The sequence below is a fragment of the Carassius carassius genome, chromosome 16 (assembly GCF_963082965.1).
Source record: "Carassius carassius chromosome 16, fCarCar2.1, whole genome shotgun sequence".
NCBI classification, from domain to species: Eukaryota; Metazoa; Chordata; class Actinopteri; order Cypriniformes; family Cyprinidae; genus Carassius; species Carassius carassius.
This window is the reverse complement of record NC_081770.1, coordinates 707,337-728,794: the sequence shown is the minus strand read 5'-3', so window position 1 is coordinate 728,794 and position 21,458 is coordinate 707,337. Positions and strand designations below refer to the sequence as shown.

At 36.1% G+C, this 21,458-nt stretch overlaps 1 protein-coding gene across 1 annotated transcript; it reads left to right on the top strand.

Moving 5' to 3' along the window:
* Window positions 1-856: 856 nt before the first annotated feature.
* On the top strand, window positions 857-20,342 carry LOC132159381 (NLR family CARD domain-containing protein 3-like; the record flags this gene model as incomplete). Its single annotated transcript, XM_059568882.1, has 7 exons — window positions 857-1,038; window positions 4,862-4,966; window positions 5,789-5,873; window positions 6,032-6,227; window positions 6,354-8,184; window positions 11,224-11,394; window positions 20,174-20,342. Coding segments are annotated over exons 1-7 (2,601 nt in total), but the record flags the coding sequence as incomplete, so codon positions are not given.
* Between the last annotated feature and the right edge of the window lie 1,116 nt (window positions 20,343-21,458).

Below are 21,458 nucleotides of genomic sequence, written 5' to 3'. Positions count from 1 at the left end.
TGGAGCAGATTGAGAGGGAGAATGTGAAGAAACAGCAGGTGGCGCTAGTGCACTGTTTTAGTTTGGGATCTGCTGTTAGAAGGAAGAAGAAGGAGAAAGCAGGTGTGTTTGTGCTTCACATTCCTGTCCAGTTGGTGGCGCTGATGCACGAGATCTGTTGTTAACTGGACTTTGATTTTCTCCAAGATGAAGTCGTGTCAGGTGACAAACATCAATCGTGAAGATCGCACAGGTGTTTAACAGCGATCACAAACCGGAAGTGTTTGAAAGACTTCTGGATTCTGTTCCTGCAGCACAAGATCGTCTGAACTACTGCAAGTAAGTCTGAATACTTTCACCATTACACTTATTTAGGAGAATGATGAACGCATTTCAGAGCTGGATGAAGCGGGATTTGTTCAGTTATAACTTATACCTGTCTGTCACCGAAGAAACAAACCACCGAGAAACAGAGAGATATTAATAAAACAAACCGTTTAAAGACGATGAATGTTAAAACATTTTTACAAGTCTGTAAAAATATCTGTAAAAATATAGCATAGCAGTCCGAAAATAATTCTAAAAGTGTTGTTTTATTTCCTCCTTTTTGTATTTTAAGCCGTATTTTAAGACCGAAAGTGTTTTGTGGTCAAATCAAACCTGTTCTTCTGGACAGACAGCTTGATAAACACGAGCAAAACAAATCTTCTTTTAAACTTTTTAATGATCCGAAGCTTAATATATAGTAACTTATTACTGATAGTAATGTGTAAGTAAATAAAGACGTGTGTTCTGAGTGATCTGAAGAGATTATTACATGGCAGTATATTAGCATCATATTTTATTTGTATATTGATTGCTTGATAACTCAGAGATTCAGCACTAGTTATTTTCTTCATCATTTGTTCCTCTGAACTCTCATGATCTTGATCTGATTGTCATGTCCAGGTCATGATGAGCATCTGATCGTCTTCAGAGACACAAAGATCTCAGTGTTGAGCTGTTCATCTGCAGTATGTCAGAGAAGAGAGGAAAGATGAGTCTCTCACACAAACAGAGGTAACACTGAGTCTGCTTTCACAGAAAACAACAACACTTCTCTACAAGCAGTGTTTTCTCTCACTGTTGTCATGTCTAATGATTTGAAAAACAAAGCAGAACTTCCTCTAAACGTGTTTAGATTGTCTCGGGTTAAAAACAGCTTGAAACTTGTTAAATGTCTAATATACAGGAATATTTAAATCCTGTACAACCCCAGAATTAAAATGTTTTTCACTTTAGTTTCAGGTTGCACATTTAGTGGATAGAAAATGTAAATAATATGGTAACTTAAGCGAGTCAAAATAATGATTGCAAACTGAAGTATCATTTGCTGTAAAGTGTTAAATGAACTAAAATGAGTAATAATTTCTTGTGGCTCAAGTGGTAGAGCATTGTGTTAGCAGAGCAAGGTTGTGGGCTCGATTCCCAGGGAACACATGTTAAGTCTTTTTATTGCCACATAGCATTGAATGGCTCAAATATTATGGATAGGCCTATAAATATAATATTAAGGTTAGATAATCCACAAACTAATTTCAGAAGGAACCTCAGTGTTTTGACTGAAGCCATGTCTGTAATTATTTAATATAACACACTGAATTCCTTAATTTTGCCTCATATAACAAGTCTGTGATGGGCATCATTGCATTAATAAAACAGGTACTAATACTACAGCAAAAAAGATATTTATATAGCAGTCAGAACATTGTTTTTTTTCAGCTCTGGAAAGAGACTGTTTGTATTCAGTTTCTTCACTTTAATCTCTCTTTCATTCTTTCATTTCAAATTAATAAAAAATAGCAGCAATGTGTAATGTGTCTTTATTTCAATTGTCATTGTAAAAAAAAAAAAAAAAAAAGTGACTGTTGTAACAGTGCGTAAATCAGACCTTTCTGTAACGCTAATGCTAATAAGCTTAAACGAAAATAACGAAATAATTGTGTAGCGGAGTATTTTTTGTACACAGTGCCACGAACTGTCAATCACTCCTGTACGCGTGCATCACTGTCCTCCTCGCAGCTGCAGCAACTTGCGCTCTCTTCATCAAGCTTTAAAACAAAAAGGGGACAAAAAGGTTCTATTGTCTTTGTGCATATAGATTAATTAGATAAATGAATATCTAAATTCGTGCCAAGCCGCTTACGGTATTTTTTAAAACTTAGAAAAAAGATGCTGAAGCCAGTGAGCAGCCGGCGGGGGCTGGTTGCAGGACGACTCAACCTCCGCAGACAGTTTTTAATGTTTATCAGACAATAACTACTCAAGATTTTGCTTTAGTCTAATTTTCGGGACAATTGGGGCCAGATTCGGGATTCAGGACAACAGTTTAGATTTCGGGACGTCTGGTCACCCTACCTGAAAGAGCTACTGCATTACTTCATTAGCTTGCGTCTGACCTGCAGCGATATCATTCAGGATTGGTGTGGTGTCAGTCAGCGAGTCATCTGATTCTGACCGTGATGACGTAGTACTCAGAGTCTGAAGCCAGGAGAGCATATTAAGTGTTGTTCACTGTATTTGAATTTTTACCGAGCCGAGTTTGCGCGATTCACACACCCTCTCCGGCCACATTGAGTTATCACTGACAGCGGCTAAAGCCACTATCACTGGCAGCGGCTAAAGCGACGCATGCACTTTTCACTTGTAAAACTCAATGGTGTAAGGGTAATGTAGTCTCTGCTCTCGGTGGGACGAATTAGGAAGCTTGCATTGTGAAGGGTGCTCTGAAAAGCGGCAGCGCTGGCAAAGGATTAAAACCTCTATTAAAACAGATGTCCAAATGAGCGTACCGGTACGCTAAAAGCACGTTCTGGGCGCACGGAGAGGTGGCGGTACGCTCAGGAGCTATATTTGGAAGTGGCGGTACTGAGTACCGGTGCGTACCGGCCCACTTAAAGCACTGGTTACACTCGAGTGATGAAATTAATTTGTTGCAAAAACATCATTAAATGTTCACTTTGCTGGACAACGGGTTTGTAAACCGGCTCAAACCCAGGCATGCATTGCTACTGTGGTATATTTATTAATCACACAGACTGATGTTTTTTTTCATAGCATGTTCAATATATGTAACACTGCACAGCCCTGGGGTCTCATTTATAAAACTTTCCGTAGATTTCATCCTAAATTTTTACATAGGCATAAAAGCTAGATTTTGCCCAAAAGTTTTCAGATTTATAAAACCATGCGCACGCCAGAACCTGCACAAACGTCTCTTTATAAATCCCAGTCAGGGGAAGATTGTGCGTACGTGCATCTCCACCTCGTCTCCTCCCCAAAATCACCATATATGGAGCTTACAACGCCTTGTTTTACTATTCATAAACTCATCTGCATATCATTTACATGTGAATTCCCATGCACGTGACACAATTTTTAACACCGAGACATAGGGAAATGGTATCCTTGCTATGTTTTAGAATAAATATAAATTAAAATATCCATAAAAGCAAAATGGTTTCTAATAGTTCTCAGATATTTTAGATGATCTCATTCTTTTACACTGGCCAAATAATTTAGATTATTTCAAATTAAATAAATGCAGTTTTGATAAGATAAACATATTTTAGCTATTTTAGTGGAAACCGATAAACGTATATTTATTGCAGTGTATTGTCTGATTCGACGCGTCACTGACAAAGTATTGTAAAAAGGAAACATGCAAATCTTACAAATCTCTCCAATTATAGTGGGATTTTTCTTAATGTTGTAGAGACGACTTTACACGACATTAACAGATCTGTGCAGCTGTGGTCGTACATGTAATCCAGCAGTGTCCACCATAACATAGAAGTGCACATCATCCATCATTGTTCTCGCTAAAATACTTCTCATAACATGTGATCTGACTCTGTAGTTTAGTTTAACGATTAATTATTGAGCACCTATAGCACTCCTTGCTTTAATAAAAATAACATGTCACAGGAAAATGGTTCATTGTAAATGAAATTATGCAATTGTTGTTTGTAAAATTATGTAGGCCTAATTTCAGTGTTAATCTTTTTTAATGCGAGTGGAATATTTAATGTAAATGTGTATATCGACATAAAAACCGAGTTTAAAGTCATTGTTTACTTCATTAATTTTCTCACTCAGTGAAAAAGTTTGTACGCCTGGTTTATAATGTTTGTACGGTATGTACATATTTACGCCAATTTTATTTTTTAAAAATCCCGATATGTGCGTTAAAAAAATCTGTACGCAATTTCTGTGCCTATTTTGTGTGCACGCAACATTTATAAATGAGACCCCTGGTGTGTAATCTGTAGATATGAAGTCAGAAGAGATGTGTTCCAGCTTTCAGTAAAGATCAACTCTTGCTTGTAGAGATTAAAACATGATACAGTAGTGTCCCAAATCAGAAAGATCCCGCTTGACTGTAAATCACTGTCATTTGTTTTAGATGACAGGTTTACATGGTCTTGAAGTATGATGTAGATGAATCTGATTTTGATTAGTTGGTGGATATAATGGAAGGGCCACATCAGAAGTGTCTGTGCTGAGAAAGTGAATGATGCTGAAGCTGTAAATAATGAAAGGATGTGAGAGTGTTGAAGATATAGAGAAGAGAAGATATAAATGAAGAAGGGGAGAGAAGTGAGACGACTGAGACTGAGGAGAATGAAGCTGAATGTGGCACAATAGTAGAAATGAAGCTTGTGCGTTAGATGAGGATGATACTGCTGTGACAGATGAGAGCTTGGACTCTACTGTGATGGAAGGGGACTTATACTTTTCTCTTTTACATTGCAGTATATATTGTAGTTTCTTTTCTCGAATTTATGAAATTGATTGTATTAAAGTTTTAAAACTGTTCCCACTCTGTTCTTTGTGTCATTAGTGTAAGATCAGGATCACATGTGTCCAGCTCTGTGTCTGTGAAGAGTGACTGCTCAAAACCTGAACCACCGAAGTTCAGTGAAGAATCACCATCAGCTACTGAAAGGTATTTCATTTGGTTTGTTAAACATAGCATTAGCTAATGTCTTCACTAGGGTATCTGTGATAGAAAATAAGTAAATAATACAATAAATCACAGAGTTTCTGCTTCTTTCTTCACTGGACTGTGTCTAGAGCTTCTTTACAGTAATACAGTTACACAGACAGACGCTAGAGAGCATAAAGTCAATAATGAATGTGACAATCAAACATGAATGTGTTCATCTATCTACAGAAATGACCATTTACAACATTAAACCTTTTCAAATGAGACTGAAGAATCTCTCTGTTCTTTGTGTCATCAGTGTAAGATCAGGATCACATGTGTCCAGTTCTGTGTCTGTGAAGAGTGACCAGTCAAAACATGAACCACTGAAGTTCAGTGAGGAAACACCATCAGCTACTGAAAGGTATTTCATGTGTTTTGTATTATGGCACTAGCTAATTTCTCCACTGGGATATCTGTGATAGAAATTAAATAAAACCATAAATCAAAGAACAATATCTGCTTTGCTTTTTATTGAACTCAGTCTGGAGCTTCTTTCCAGTAATACAGTTACACAAGCAGCAGCAAGGAGGCATAAATACACCATAGACACATGAATATGTCTTTCCATCTTTCTGTTATTAGTGTCAATAGTTTTTTCCTTATTGGACAGAAAAACCTACATTTGTACTTGAGTAGAACCTTCTCTTTAACAGAATTAACTTCTAACTGCAGCATTAACAGCTGAAGTTTGCTCTTTGTGTTTGATTAAAAAAACAGTAGCAAGAGATTTGTTTAATATATTGTCTTAACCACATTTAATTGTATTCACCATTTTTACAGTCTGCATTATGAGACATTAGACTCAGACTTTAAGATTAACAGGAAACACAAGAATTTCACAGACAAACTCCTAGGAATCTTCCAGGTGAAAAGAATATTTAATTATTATACTTATAACAAATAAATTGTTTATTGGACAATGTTTCTTTTACAAATATTTTTAATTATGGATCATATATTTTGGACCAAATGAATGTGGATTTGGTTGAATTTTGTTCTTTTGCCTCTGTTTTTTGTTTATAGGATCTTGAGGAGAAAATAATCACATTTCTAAGAAATGAACTGGACATGTTTAAGAAAATATTACAAAAAGAGGACAAGCAGTATTTTGTGAAGGACTTTAATGAGAACAGATGCAGTATGAAAGAAGCAGCTCTTGATCTCACGCTCTACTTCCTGAGAGAGATGAAGCAAGATGAAGCTGCTGATACTCTAGAAGGTAAGAGACTCCAGTGCTGTCAATTAATAATTTTATTTATAATTATTATAATAATTCCTTTAGACTTCCACATTCTGTTCTGAACATAAACCCAGAGACTAAACAATCTTTTATTTGTGTGTTTAGATGAGCTGTTCTTCATTCATCAGCTAAAGTGTAGCCTAAAGAAGAAGTATCAATGTGTGTTTGAAGGAATTGCAAAGCAAGGAGACTCTACACTTCTGAAGAACATCTACACAGATCTCTATATCACTCAGGGTTGTAGTGAACAGGTCAATACTGAACATGAGGTGAGACAGATTGAAGTTGCTTCCAGACGTCATGAACCACAGGAGATACAGGTTGAGTGCAAACATTTGTTTGAAGCACCTGAACAAGACGAGCAGATCAGAATTGTACTGACAAAAGGAGTTGCTGGCATCGGAAAATCAGTCTCTGTGCAGAAGTTTGTTCTGGATTGGGCCGAAGGAAAAGAAAATCAAGATATCAGCTTCATATTTCCTCTTCCATTTAGAGAGATGAACTTAAAGGAGCAAGAAAAACTAAGTTTGATGGACCTTATAACTCAGTTTTTCCCAGAGACAGAAGGACTGAACCTTACGAGAAGAAATCAATTCAAAGTCTTGTTCATTCTTGATGGATTGGATGAATGTCGACTTCCTGTAAACTTTAAGGATAATGAGACGTGGTCTGATGTTTCATCACCAGTCTCTCTGGATGTTCTCCTGACGAACCTCATCAAGGGAAATCTGCTTCCTTCTGCTCTCATCTGGATCACCAGCAGACCAGCAGCTGCCAGTAAGATTCCTCCTGACTGTATCGACCGGCTGACAGAGATACGAGGATTCAATGATGCACAAAAGGAGGAGTACTTCAGAAAAAGAGTCACGGATGAGAATCAGGCCAAAGAAATCATTGATCATGTTAAACAATCAAAGAGTCTCTTTATCATGTGCCACATCCCAGTCTTCTGCTGGATTTCAGCCACTGTTCTCCAGAACATTTTAGAGGAGAAAAGAAATAATGTTGTGAAAAACAATCAGGCTGATGATGTCTCCAAAACACTGCAGGAGTCAAATACTGAAGACACTCCTAAGACTCTGACACAAATGTACACACACTTCCTCAGATTTCAGATCCAGCAGAGCAGACGAAAGTATGATGGAGAACATACACCAGATGTTTCCTGGGATAAAGATGCCATCTTTTCACTGGGGAAACTGGCATTTGATCAGCTGGAAAGAAACAATGTGATCTTCTATGACACAGATCTGGAAGCCTGTGGTATTGACGTCTATAAGGCATCAGTGTACTCAGGCATGTGTACCCAGATCTTTAAGGAGGAAACGGGGATCACTGTTGGTACCATGTACTGCTTCGTTCACTTGAGCATTCAAGAGTTTATTGCAGCCCTTTATGCACATCTGTTTCTAGACATGAAGAAGAAAAGTATATTTGTTCATGCGTCTACAAAATGGAAATATAAAAGTAAAACAATGATTGATTTGCTCAAGACTGCAGTGGACAAGGCACTAGAGAGTGATAATGGACACCTGGATCTTTTTCTTCGCTTCCTCCTTGGTTTGTCACTCCAGTCCAATCAGAGACTCTTACAGGGTCTGTTGACACAGAAAAATAGAAGTGAGCAGAGCAAAGAGGAAATAGTTCAGTACATCAAACAGAAATTGGAGTCTAATCTGTCTCCAGAGAGATCCATCAATCTGTTCTACTGTCTGAATGAACTGAACGACCAAACTCTGGTGAAAGACATTCAGACCCACCTTAGCAAAGGAAGTCTCTCATCTGCTGATCTTTCACCTGCCCAGTGGTCTGCTTTGGTCTTTGTGTTGTTGACATCAGAGGAGGAGCTGGAGGAGTTTGAGCTTCAGAAATTCAAGAAATCAGACGAGGGTCTCATTAGATTATCAACAGTCATCAAAACCTGCAAAAGAGCTCTGTAAGTTATTTAATATATCTTGTCATGTTTTGTTCTCATCTTAAAATTACATGAATCTACATTGATACATAGCAGGCTTGGACACCACAATTTATAGGGATAATTAACCATACACCAGTTATAAGTAGGGGTGGGAATCACCAGAGGCCTCACGATACAATATTATAACGATACTTGTGTCAATATATTGAGATATTCTGAGATTATATTGCGATATTTATATTGTGATATGTCAGTTCTTGAAAGTAAATTACTGTTAAATTTAAATTAAATTAAACGAGTAGTCTTACATCTAGGGATGCACCGAAATTAAAAATTCTGGGCAGAAACGGAAACCGAAAATTCTGGATGCACTTGGCTGAAAAACAAAAATGCTTTGTAATGATTATTTATTAATTTATGAAATAATAGACATTTATTTTGTAAGACTGTTTAAATTTAACTCAATTTTAATGATACTGAATAAAAAAAACACAAACTAATAAAATAACCACACTTTTCCTGAAAATAGCACAATAAACCTGGACAGAATTTATGTTAATATTGGTAACATTACAATAAGGTTCACAAAGTTACATACTTTAGTTTGCAATCTAAGAATTTATTAATCTTAGTTCAAGGGTTAGTTCAGCCAAAAATGAGAAATTGCCTCCATTGAAAATGTATAAATGTCCAGAAAGGTGTCCAGAAAGGTAATAAAACATCATGAAAGTCCATGTTACATCATAGGGTCAAATTTGTTGAAGCATCGAAAACAGGTTTTGGTCCAAAAATAACAAAAATTATGACTTTATTCAGCATCGTCATCTCTTCCGGCTCTATTGTGAGCGCGACTGCTGTGACTGTTGACGTACAGTGTTAAGTCGTAATTTTTTTTATTTTATAATTTTCATTTTTGCCTGAAATAACCCTTTCATATTAATTTCATTATTAAAATCAACAGTTGTGCTAGATAACAGTTAATGCACTCTTAATAAACATGAACTAACAATGAACAACTGTATTCTCATTAACTAAATTTAAGAAAGAATAATAAATACGTGTAATGTATTGTTCATTGTTTGTTTGTGTTAAACATTAATTGAACCTTATTGTAAACTGTTACCTTAATATTAAATATCAATAAATACTTTTTTATCCACTTCAATGTAACAGAATCAGTTATCAATAAATACTTTTTTATCCACTTCAATGTAACAGAATCAGTTATAAGTTGTTGGATTTATTAATTTAAATTTTTTTGGACTATAAATAATTATAGTCCTACAAAGTTATTATTATCAGATCACAGCGTACAGATATACCATGTTACAGCACAGTAGCGCTACTGCAAACAGGAGCAAGATTTTTTGCAATTTTTCTCTTCGATAATTTGCAGATGTCGGTGCATACCTACACTGAACAAAATTATAAATGCAACACTTTTGTTTTCGCCCCGATTTTTCATGAGTTGAATTCAAAGATCTAAGACTTTTTCTATGTACACACAAGACCTTTTCCTCTCAAATATTGTCCACAAATCTGTCTTAATCTGTGTTAGTGAGCACTTCTCTTTCTATTTTCTGAGATAATCCATCCTCCTCACAGGTGTGGCATATCAAGATGCTGATTTGACAGCGTGATTAGCCTTTAGCCCCTTTAACACTATGATTCCGGCAAATACACAGGTAATGTGTCCCGGCAATTGTTTCCGGGTTGCTAGATTTTGCACTTTCACACTACCAGTGATTACCCGGAATATGTGAATGCGTTCACACACAACCCCTAAAGGTCCCGTAAAGACATGTGACATCAGGGTGTGACGTGTAATGTATGAGTCGAAAACGCTAGGCAGGTTAACTTTCACTTAAGATGTCGAACGATCTCAGCTTCAGCGCACAAAGTGAGGAACTAACTGATCTCTGCTTCATTACAATTTGCAAATTTTTTTAGTAGAGAACATTGATCTGCCTTTAAAACACTCGGTAAAAGAGTCACGTGATATCATGCGTCATCACTACGACACACCCTTTACGGCATTAGTTCTGACTTTTGTTCAAACAGAGCTCGTTCCGGGACTGAACCCGTCAATGTTACTAGGTCCCTAACCCTGGATCAATCCCAGGACGTGTTTGCATTCACACAGAAGGGTAACCGGCAATTTACTGGGTCCAATGTTCAGTGTGAAAGGGGCTTTAGGCTGGCCACTATAAAAGGCCACTCTAAAATGTGCAGTTTTACTGTATTGATGGTTCGAGGGGGGTGTCCGAAAACCAGTCAGTATCTGGTGTGACCACCATTTGCCTCACTACACATCTCCATCTGATAACTTTCCGCGATCCCGTCATCTTTATTTCAGAAGGTGACCCAGCTGACTTCACCAGAAAAAAAAAACTCAACCCTAGCATCTAGTTGATTGTGAAGAAATTGATTGTATAATTCTACCAAATAGTATACTAAAAGATCTGTATTGCTGCGGAAAACATTGCGATACTATAACGTATGGTTATAACCCCTAGTTATAAGTATATATCTCTTTTAGGGTAAAGTCAAAACAATTTCTTGAACTTTTTTTTTCTTTAAAAACTGCAGTCCATTGCAGTACAATGCTGTTTTATTAGATTTACATGGGTTTTATGTAAAAATATCTCTTTTCAGCAAAACAAGCTGTTTAGTTAGCTACAGAAGAAGCACATCATGTTATTATAAAACACATTGTTCCTTAGTTGTTTATACACAATATTCAGTTATATTTCTACAACTTTTGCTATAAAGGAGATGTACTCTTGCATAACCTCAATGCATAAATTATTAGCCTCCAGATTCTCCACCTCAAGACACTCATCCAGATAATAGAGCAGCACGTTTAAATATATAACTCATTGCCATTAATGATATAAGCCTATTATTCATTTACATATTTTATTAAGTTTTATTTGAATCACTTTGAATCAATACAATTCTAATATATATGCAGTGTATTGGTATACATTTATTTTTTGTATTTAATGAATGTATTACATGTATCTAACTCTGTGATTTGATTTATTTCTCTTGTAGGTTAAATGATTGTGGCTTAACAGACAAAAGCTGTCCAGCTCTGGCTTCAGTTCTTGGATCAGATACCAATCTGAAAGAGCTGAACATGAACAATAATAATCTGCAGGATTCAGGAGTGAAGCTGCTCTGCACTGGCCTGGAGAATATAAACTGCAAATTAGAGATACTGAGGTAAATTTTGTAGTGTTTTGTTAATTTAAATTTTGAAAATTTGCAGGCTTTAATTCAAGCATAAACTCTACATTCCAGGGCCTTCATTTATCAACAGTGCATATTCACAGATGTGTGTGTAATGAGTGCGTAAGAACAGTCTGATGCAAAGTGTGGGATCTTCCAACTTGTACTTTAACATAGGAATTGGTGTAAATATAAGCTCAACTCTGAGCATGCTTCAGCAGAGAATCTAGTGCTAGAATGGCTATACTACAAAAAGAAAGTGCTGCTGCGTCTTTCCTGTGTCCTTTAATTGCAAATACTACATTTATAAATTAATAGTTCAAGTTAGATAAGATATTTAGTCTTGTTTATCCCCCCAGGAAACAAGACTAAATATATTTTTGCTTATATAGTAAATGCATCTTGATTATTTAAACTAAAACAAGAGAAAAATAATAAGGTATGCCTTTTTTTGCGTGCATCTGGGAAGTCATTTGAAATGTAGCTTTAGTGTCATGACTGATCTTGCTTTGCTGCAGGATTCTGCAAACCATGCTCTGTGCAGAAAACATGTTTAAAAAGAGCGCACTGATCTGTTTAGTGAGTGCACAGAATGTCTTCTCAGTTGGTACTGCTTTCTTTTTCCACTATTTCGGGTGAGGACATTATACATTCACATGATTTATAATGGGAGGTCTTGTCACTATATTGGAGGCATTTCTGAATGCAAATGTTTAAGTGTTTAAATGTTTTTTTTAAGTCTAGATCTAGGCACGATGAGTAGACAGATTACTGGATCTCAATATTCTGCACGAGTGAATCAGATCGCTGCTCTACTGCAGCATAAACACTGTAAACTCAACAAATTGACATATTTTTTCAGTGTTACAAGGACATTTTTTAATTCTTGCCACTGGATGTTTTTTGTGTGTTTTGTATAAGAGATTGCTGATTGAAAACATTTCTTTTATTTTTGACTTTGGTAACATCATCACCATCACCAGTATTTGTCAACTGTCAGCTAAAACATCCTGGTAAATATTCAGATTAAAACTGAAGTGTTTTCTTTTTATGCAGTCTGAAGAACAACTGTATCACAGAAGGAGGTTGTCATGTTCTGGCTGCAGCTCTAAATTCAAACCCTTCAAATCTGACAGAGCTGGATCTGAGTGAGAATAAACTAGGAAACCCAGGAATGAAGATCATCTTGACTCTGTTTGAAAATGTACAGTGTAGACTGGAAAAGCTGAAGTAAGTATTTTAAGTTTATCCCATTATTTACCCAGACTCTAGTGACCCACCACAGTTTCATAGATTTGAAAATATTTTACACTTATCAGGACTGCACAATTAATCTAAATATGCTTGACATTGTGATACGAGTTATTGTGGTCACAAAAGGCTGCATTTTAATTAAAAACACATGCTTAAGAGCGAAGTGCATTTACATGTGAGCAGATCATGAGTTAGTTTTAATAAATCTGGTTCTTCAACCACTAACCTCCAACATTAAGCATCAGCACACTGAAGAAGCACCATGACTTTAAAATTCATATCTATTGTTTTCTGTGTGCGTTCAAACACTGGTGGCATCACTCAAAATCTGTCAGTGGCTATTAACTACAACAGAACTCGCAAAGTTTCCCATTAAAAAATGTACTGGGGGTAGTCATGGCCTAACGGTTAGAGAGTTGGACTTGTAACCCAAAAGTTGCGGGTTCGAGTCTCAGATCTGGTAGGAATTGTCTGTAGGGTGAGTGAATAACCAGCGCTCTCTTTCACCCTCAATACCATGACTGAGATGAGACACTTGAACAAGATCTGAACCCCCAACTGCTCCTTGGGCACCGCTGCATATGCTGCCCAATCCCTGGTTGTCCCCTCTAAAAATATGATTAAACAGCATGATGTGTATTGTAAATAACAGTTTTCTGCTTTAACCTTGTAAGTAGTAAAACAATGCAAACTGGGCAAAAATGTGTTATAAGTTTATAAATGTTTTGAGTCCCCCCCCCCCACCTTTGCCTCACAGTGCTTTGATCCAAATGCCTGCTTTCCTCTTTTAAATCACCTCAGTGTTGCTCAGTTTGTGATTTTCATGAGGAACTGGGCTACCTATCACTGTTTCTCTGTGTTGAAGCGACCCCAATAACATGTTATGAATGTAAATTTTACCGGAGAAGCCCCACAGCAAAATGTGTATTTTACCCCCAGAATGACATTTTTACTGGGGAACCCCCCTTGAAACCTAATTGTGCTAGTATTGAGTAGCAATTGGGTGGGTTTTGTTGCAACCCAGCAATCCTGCATCACCTACACACACACACACACACACACACACACACACACACACACACACACACACACACACACACACACCAGTGAGAGAGAATAAAGTCAACAGTTGTGGAAATCGACTGTCAAGGCTATTTTATTCACTTAAACAGCATATGAAGTAATTAATTTCTCTTTAATACAGATGATGCCAATGTATTTTTCGATTAGTTTGCTATAGGGTTGACCCCAAACAGGTAGGGTTCAAGTGATTTTCAAAACATTTCAGCCAGTGTATATATATCCTGGATATATTATTTACCTGATATAAGATGCATGTGTTTTTGATTCAAGCACTTCATTGTAGCCTAGTACTATGGTGATATCTCTTCAGCACACAGCGCGAGCAGGTCAAACTACAATGCAGATTATTAATAACTATGACTGGACTGTCACACCCATACCATTATAATGAGAACATCATTATACTAAAACGCTGTGAATTTTTAGAGTTTAGCTGCTGTGTTTCTGCACATTGTTGCGTGAAGAACGCGTCCACAAAAAGAGTTCATCAAGAGCCGCGCAGACACGTTCATTTGCATCCGGGCTCTTTTTGCAGATAGCCTATAAGTCCTAATATTAACGTTATGTTGTATAAGTAACGAAGCGTATTCTACATGAAATTATGAGTTTAATCCCATTGATTAAAAACTTGCTATCAAATACTCACTCTACTGGTCATCTTCAGCACACAGCTCTAAACAGAAATGCAGAACATTAGGGTTTCACTGACGTTTAGTGTTAACTATCTTTTGATCAAAACATAAAAACATTATTTACCCCATTTGTATCTGTGAGGCATCTGTTACACATTTTCCCTGTGTTAACATCAGTAATTATGGCTGTCGGATGTCTGACATGACTCATTGTATTTTGCCCTGCCCCCAAACATATGATTAGACTATTAGTCGAATGTCAGCAAGATTCAAAAATTCAGATTCGACTATGAAAATCCTTAGTCGGGGACACCCCTAGTCTGCTATGTTAGCAATAATAATGTTAATTGCTTGATGGATGGTAATGTCTACAACGGACACCGGACAGCTTGAAGTTGTCTAATGTTGCACGGTCTCCCTGATAACACTAATAGTAGTAAGGCTGTGTGTACTTGTTCTTAACGGGTAAACGGAATAAGATACAAAATGTGTTGTTGTGTTTCTGGATGTCAGAATGGAAATAATATTTATAGAATAATGTATAATCTGGGCCGCATTAATGCACGGGCTTACCTGGGCTTAAGCCCAGGGCCCTGGGCTGGGGGAGGGCCCCGATGATGCCGGAAAATATTGTAATCAGATTTTCTAATTCGTTGGCTGTCCCTTTAAAATTACGCTTTATCGCTTTGCTTTGAATGCACGTGCGCGTTGCAAGTCCTGCTCGAGAAGAGTCAGTCAAACCCTCTCACTCAATGAACCCTGCAATCATCAGTCACAGTGGGCATTATTTAGTTGTCTGAAATCCAATAAAATTCATCATTGTCTGAAAGCATTCAGTTATTGGCCTGTATCAAACTCACGTGACATACTTGCGTTGAATTCTTTGTAAGATAATTGCCGCCTATTCTAATGATGACAATAACTAATAGCTAATCTAATGTGATGTGTCATAAATACGAAAGTGGCTCGCAAAAAAGAAAAACAGCACAAGATAAAGTAGAACGTCAGAACAGTTTGTTAAAAAAAATCCAGAAACTAACATCATATTTTAACGCCATTTACAGGTTGGTTGTGATATACTATCAGGCTGGCAGCAGTAGCTAGATATGATAGTCTATCAAAATAATTAACTCCTTGATAGTGATACCCAAGTGAAAAAGTACACTTCCATAATGTACTTAAAGTTCTATTTTTTGTGCACCTTATACTCTTAACTTTCTTTACTTTATATACTAAAATTCTTCTTTAGTACTTCCTACGATAATCTTAAGAACATCTAAGTATACTCAACTGCTATTTTGAGACACCTTGAATATGAACTAAAATGTGCTTTTAATATACTGTCTCTGTATTTAAAAAAAGTATATTAAAAGCACATTTTAGTTCCTATTCATGGTGTCTTTAAGTACATTATGGAAGTGTATACTATAGATTTGGATGTTTTTAATACCATTTATTCACGTAAAATAAAAGGGTTTGTGATTAAGAAGAGTGAGTTAAATTGAAAATGATTCCATGACAAATGCATTTTTAACAGTCACTTGTTGCCACCTGGTTGGGATAACGTGTAATAGATACAAACGGCCTAACAGTTAAAGGGGTGGAACCATAACCTTTAACGATTAATTATGCAGTTTCAATGGATGAAGGCAGGGCTCAACCCCGGTCGGGCCAGTGATTCAAATTTTTACTTTTTGTGGCCCCACAACAAAAAATTTATAAAAGTAAAAGACAAGAAAATGGGCCTATAAAATAAGCATAGATATTGTTTTCATTGTCTTTGTTACATTTAACCTCAATAATATAATAGGTTAATGACAGCAAAAGCTACTAGATTTATTTATATTTTAAATATTATTAGACAAATAAACAGTAAGTAATAAAATAGTTACAAATAATCAAATTACGAGTAATAGCACAAATAAATACAGCAGAAAAAACAAATGAAAGAAATGGTGCTTTTCAAGTTTTTCATGTAGGTTTAAATGAGAGATTTTCAGGTACAGAAGTTGTAATCTAATGTATAACTACAGAATAGATTAAACTTTATTAAAAATTTATCAGTCAAGAGCAGTTACAGATGCATAAAAATGTTTTTAATGTTGAAAATATAAAACGTTAAATACTGTGAAATTATAAAAAAAAATGAAGACACTTTAAACCTGAAATTAAACCCGCTAGTAGGTGGCAGGGAATCACTGTTAATGAGCAAATCATTGAGATTCAACCGATTCATTCAAGCGGCTGATTCACTGAGGAAGTGTTGCTCAGAGACGCAAAACAATTCTGTGGACTTTGGAACCATTTTCGTTGGCGAAATACAGCGAAACAGACGATTTAGTGTCTAAAATGTAAGTCACTTGATATTAGGTTCTTGTTTATTAAACTGTACGCTGAATAAAATCATCACATTTGTAGTCATGCTAATATTTGGAGAAAACCAGCATTCTATGTGTAATATTGGTTAACATGGATATTAAATTATATAAATACGAAATATATACAGGGGCATATTTGAATTCTGAGGCATTAAGACTAAAGCACATGCACAAATCTAACCTAATAGACTACGTCATGTGGTGCATGCGTGCACAGAATGGGTGTGTTTTTGCATACTCTATAATATCAGATCGTTAAATCAACTATTACGATATCATAGACTACATATAACGCACACCCTACAGCACTGGCCCGATCGGGCAAGTGACCGTTCCGTTTACTGTCCCGAGCGTCATTCACACTAGCCTCGGGCAATCGGGCAGTCCTTATTGTCGAGCCCTGGAAGGGCCCCTCAAGAGATAAAGCCCAGGGGCCCCTTAGAGTCTTAATGCGGCCCTGTGTTTAATAATAATGTAATAATCAAAGATGCCATTTGAAGCTAAATGCAGACGTTTAAATGGACTTACTATGGATGAAACCTGCTGTAATTACCCTACTTTTAAAGCATAAGTTGCATTTTTAACAATAGGTCTATATAATATTCACACAGGGGACATAGTATTTCATTCTTTAACTGTAAGTCTAATACAATTTAAACCAATAACACTTTACATTACATTTAACCTACCTATTTTATCTCACAGTTCTTCTTGTAAATCCAAGTTTATATCTCCTAAGTTCAGACTTTATAGCTTGGTTTACCTAAACAACTGTGAGTTTGGTAATTCTGAGAAAGAAAAAAAAAAGCCAGGGGCCTCATGTATAAAACTTTCTTTAGATTTCATCCTAAAAATGTACTTGCGCACAAAAGCTAGATTTGGCATACACACAAGTTTTCAGATTTATAAAACCATGCGTATGAACATGTTTAACACCGTCAAAGGTACAAGACTTTATAGGAAAATATGACATGCTTACTAAAAGTGCTATTTGTATAGTATTTTACATTGCTAAAAATCATTCACTGTCTTGGTCTTGTTTTCAAATAAATGTATTAAAATTAATGTAAAAACAAAATTGTATAAAATACTTCTCAGAAAATCTTTTTAGAATAGAGTGGATCTCTTTTCCACTGGCCAAATCAGTCTATTGTTTTAAACAAATCAAACGTTTTAGGGTATTTAAAATTTTTATAGTAGAATCAGAAATACGGTGTGTATAAATAAGTGTACCTAATTCTCTGACGTGGCATTACTGACAAAATATAGAAGAAAAAAAACTTGCATATCTTATCATTGGCTTCAGATTCTGTCCTTCAGTCACAATGCTATTTTCATAATGTTCTGAAGATCACTGAAGAAGTCAGCCTTCATGTTCTGATGACACATCCGGTGTGTAACGTCTGTGAGATGTCTGAGTCACAGTGCTTGTCTCTGGAGCTCCCGGAGACAAGACCTTGATTTGGCTTTTTTTAAAGGATAACAGTGAGTTCAGTACACAGATGTTTGGGAGGAAACAGCTGATCACTTTATCAACTGACAGCCTCTCTGTTAATCTTTAACATGTTTACCACTAAACATTCATTTTGGACTGAGCTATATTTGGAAATAAAAACTAAATAAATGCTGTTTTATAAGAAAGTAATTAGGGCCCGAGCACCGAGGTGCGAGGACCCTCTTGTTAAGAATTGTTTTTATTCTGTTTATTTCTATCTCCAAACAAAAAGTCGTAAAACTGAAAGCATTCAATAATTCAGAATAATATTTAATATGAAATGTATTTTAATCTAAGATGTGGTTTTGGTAATTTTATGTCTTAAATCTCTTGATCTATTTCTGATATTTTTGTTGTGGCTAGTAGAAGTTCTGAATTGCAGTTCATTTAAAAGAAATGCTGGTGAGCAAGTTATTTTTTGGTCATAACGTGAATTAGGAAGGTTCACTAAATTGTACGCTCCTGTAATTTCCATATTTTTTGGCAGATGATGTTAACAGATTTCATCAGATTTGTACAACAAAGTGTTTATACACCTGTTGTGAACTAAACACAAACATAAGTTCACTGTTCAGTTTTCCACTAAAATAAAAGCCTTACATTTTAATGTAAAGAAATTAGGACAGCATTGTAAGTATGGTTTAGGCTTAAGTGCTGTACTTTAAAATGCAAAATATTGTAATAATCAAATTAAAATAATAATTTCACAGTGTGATTATCATGCAAATCTCATATTGGTGGATAAAAGTGACATGAAATACACCCAAGTATGGTGACCCATACTCAGAATCCATGTTCTGCATTTAACCCATCCAAAGTGCGCACACACAAACAAACACACACACACTGTAAACACATACCCAGAGCAGTGAGCATCATTTATGCTGCGGTGCCCGAGGAGCAGTTTGGGGTTCAGTGCCTTGCTCAAGACTCCTCGGTCATGGCATTGCCGCCTTGAGACTCAAACCCACAACCCTAGGGTTAGGAAACAAACCCTCTAACCACTAGGCCACGACTTCCCCACAAAGTATGTGTCAGAAATGGGATTAGTAGCTAAAATTAGTAGCTAAAGCAGCTATTTGTGTAATTGTATGTATATATCTTAATTAGTTGTGTCCTCTCTTCTACAGGTTAAACTGCATCAGTATTACAGATGAAGGTTGTGCTGCTCTGGCATCAGCGTTTAATTCAAACCTCAGAGAGCTGGATCTGAGCAGGAATCAAATAGGAGACTCTGGAGTGACAGAAATCTCCAGTCTGCTGAGAAATTCACAGACACTACAGATACTCAGGTCTGAATTTGGTTAATCTAAACATGAATCAATGTAAAGCTCCAGCTGGTCTGTAAACTGATCCTGTGTCACAAGGAATGGGTCAGTAATGTGAAATTTTTGTGTTTGTGTAGATGCATTTATAAAATATTGACAAACAGATTGATTTTTGGAGATGATGGGAAATGTTAATATCCTAATGGTGTAATAAATGTTTTTAATGTGATTTATTTATTTAGTCTTTCTGAAGACTTTCAGATTGCAGTATCACTGAAGAAGGTTATAATAAAGTTACATAATTTTGTTATTATAAAATCTTATGACTCAAATGTTACATTATATTGACAATATCTCTTTTTTAATATGCATCAGCATTTTTTTATTTTATCCTGGATCTTCAGAAAAGCTTGTATTTGTAAAGTACTGCAGTCTCTGAGGGACTGAGTAATTTTTATTGCAACTGTAGGTCATAATTGTGGGAAATTAAAATGCAAGAATTGCAGATTACGTTCACCAATATATAACTTTACCCAGCTTTACTGTGAAAAGAGTCAATTCAGGCAAAAATTTCTGTAGTGCATATTTTTATTTTCTTCATTCTAGAACATGTACTTGTGTGACAATCTGTGTTATAATGAAGAATAACATCTTTTCTAATAGACTTTCAGACTGCAGTATCAGTGAAGAAGGTTATAGAGCTCTGTCTTCAGCTCTGAGATCAAACCCTTCACACCTGATAGAGCTGGATCTCACAGGAAATGATCCTGGAGAATCAGGAGTGAAGCTGCTCAGTGATTTACTACAGGATCCAAACTGTCAACTCAACACACTGAGGTGAGACCTGATGAAATAATGCTGAATAAATTATACACATTTGGGTTATTTATATTATATTTTTCTAATAATTTAACGGCCTCGAGTCAATTATTTAGCTTATACTGCGGTTGCCACACCTAAAGACATCAATCAGATGATAGATTTAAAGGGATTCATCTGGTTTTTGTACTTAAATCACTGTTGTGAGTAGGATTATTTCTTCCGCATCTCATCCAATGCCTCTTTTGCTGGATCCAAAACGTGATTTTAAAGCTGGTAATGGAGGCTTGAGCCTTTGATAGCATTCTGATGCAGTTATTAATGAAGTTATTAAAAAGAGAGGGAGAAAGACAGAGACGCACAGAGAGAGAGAGAGAGAGAGGGAGAGAGAGAGAGAGAGCTTGTGTGAATTAGGCTTCCTCTGTGCTTCCCTCAACAGTGTTCTTCAGCAGTGTCTCTAAACAGCTGTTATTACCTCGCTAATGAGAAATGTCATGTGTGTTTACTTTCAGAAAATCATCTGTCATGTTGTTGTTTTTGTTAGTCCTGTAACTTCTGTTATAACAGCTTTACTATATGTGAAGTGATATGAACTGTAATGAGGTTAAGAGAGCTGCCTGGAACTACGTTCACCGTGCGTTTCCCAGAAAATAATGTTTGTCAGCCAATCAGATTCAAGCATTCAGTGGCCCTGTAGTATAAATTATATTATATTATTACACTTATTCAGCCAGGTACACAATTTGTTGTTGAAAATTATCAAACATGAAAGATGAGATGCTGCAGCTGCTGTTGTTTTGATGATAAATGTCAGCACAGTTTAGTTGTATTCAAAATTACAGACATTTTGGGTCACTAGATGTGCTGGTGTTCAGTAGTTTGGTGTAGAGATCGACCGATATGGGTTTTTCTATAGCCGATGCCGATGTTTAGAGGTCTGGGTCAGCCGATGGCCGATATGTGCCGATAAGTCAAATTAAATTACATAATTTTCATTTGGCATTTCACACACTTGTTTTAATATGTAAAATGAATAATAATTTTAACGCTTTATAAGTTGCAAAATTAAAATGAAAATGTATTACAGAAATGATTAGATATGTATAACATGTTCAAGCAAAAACTGTGG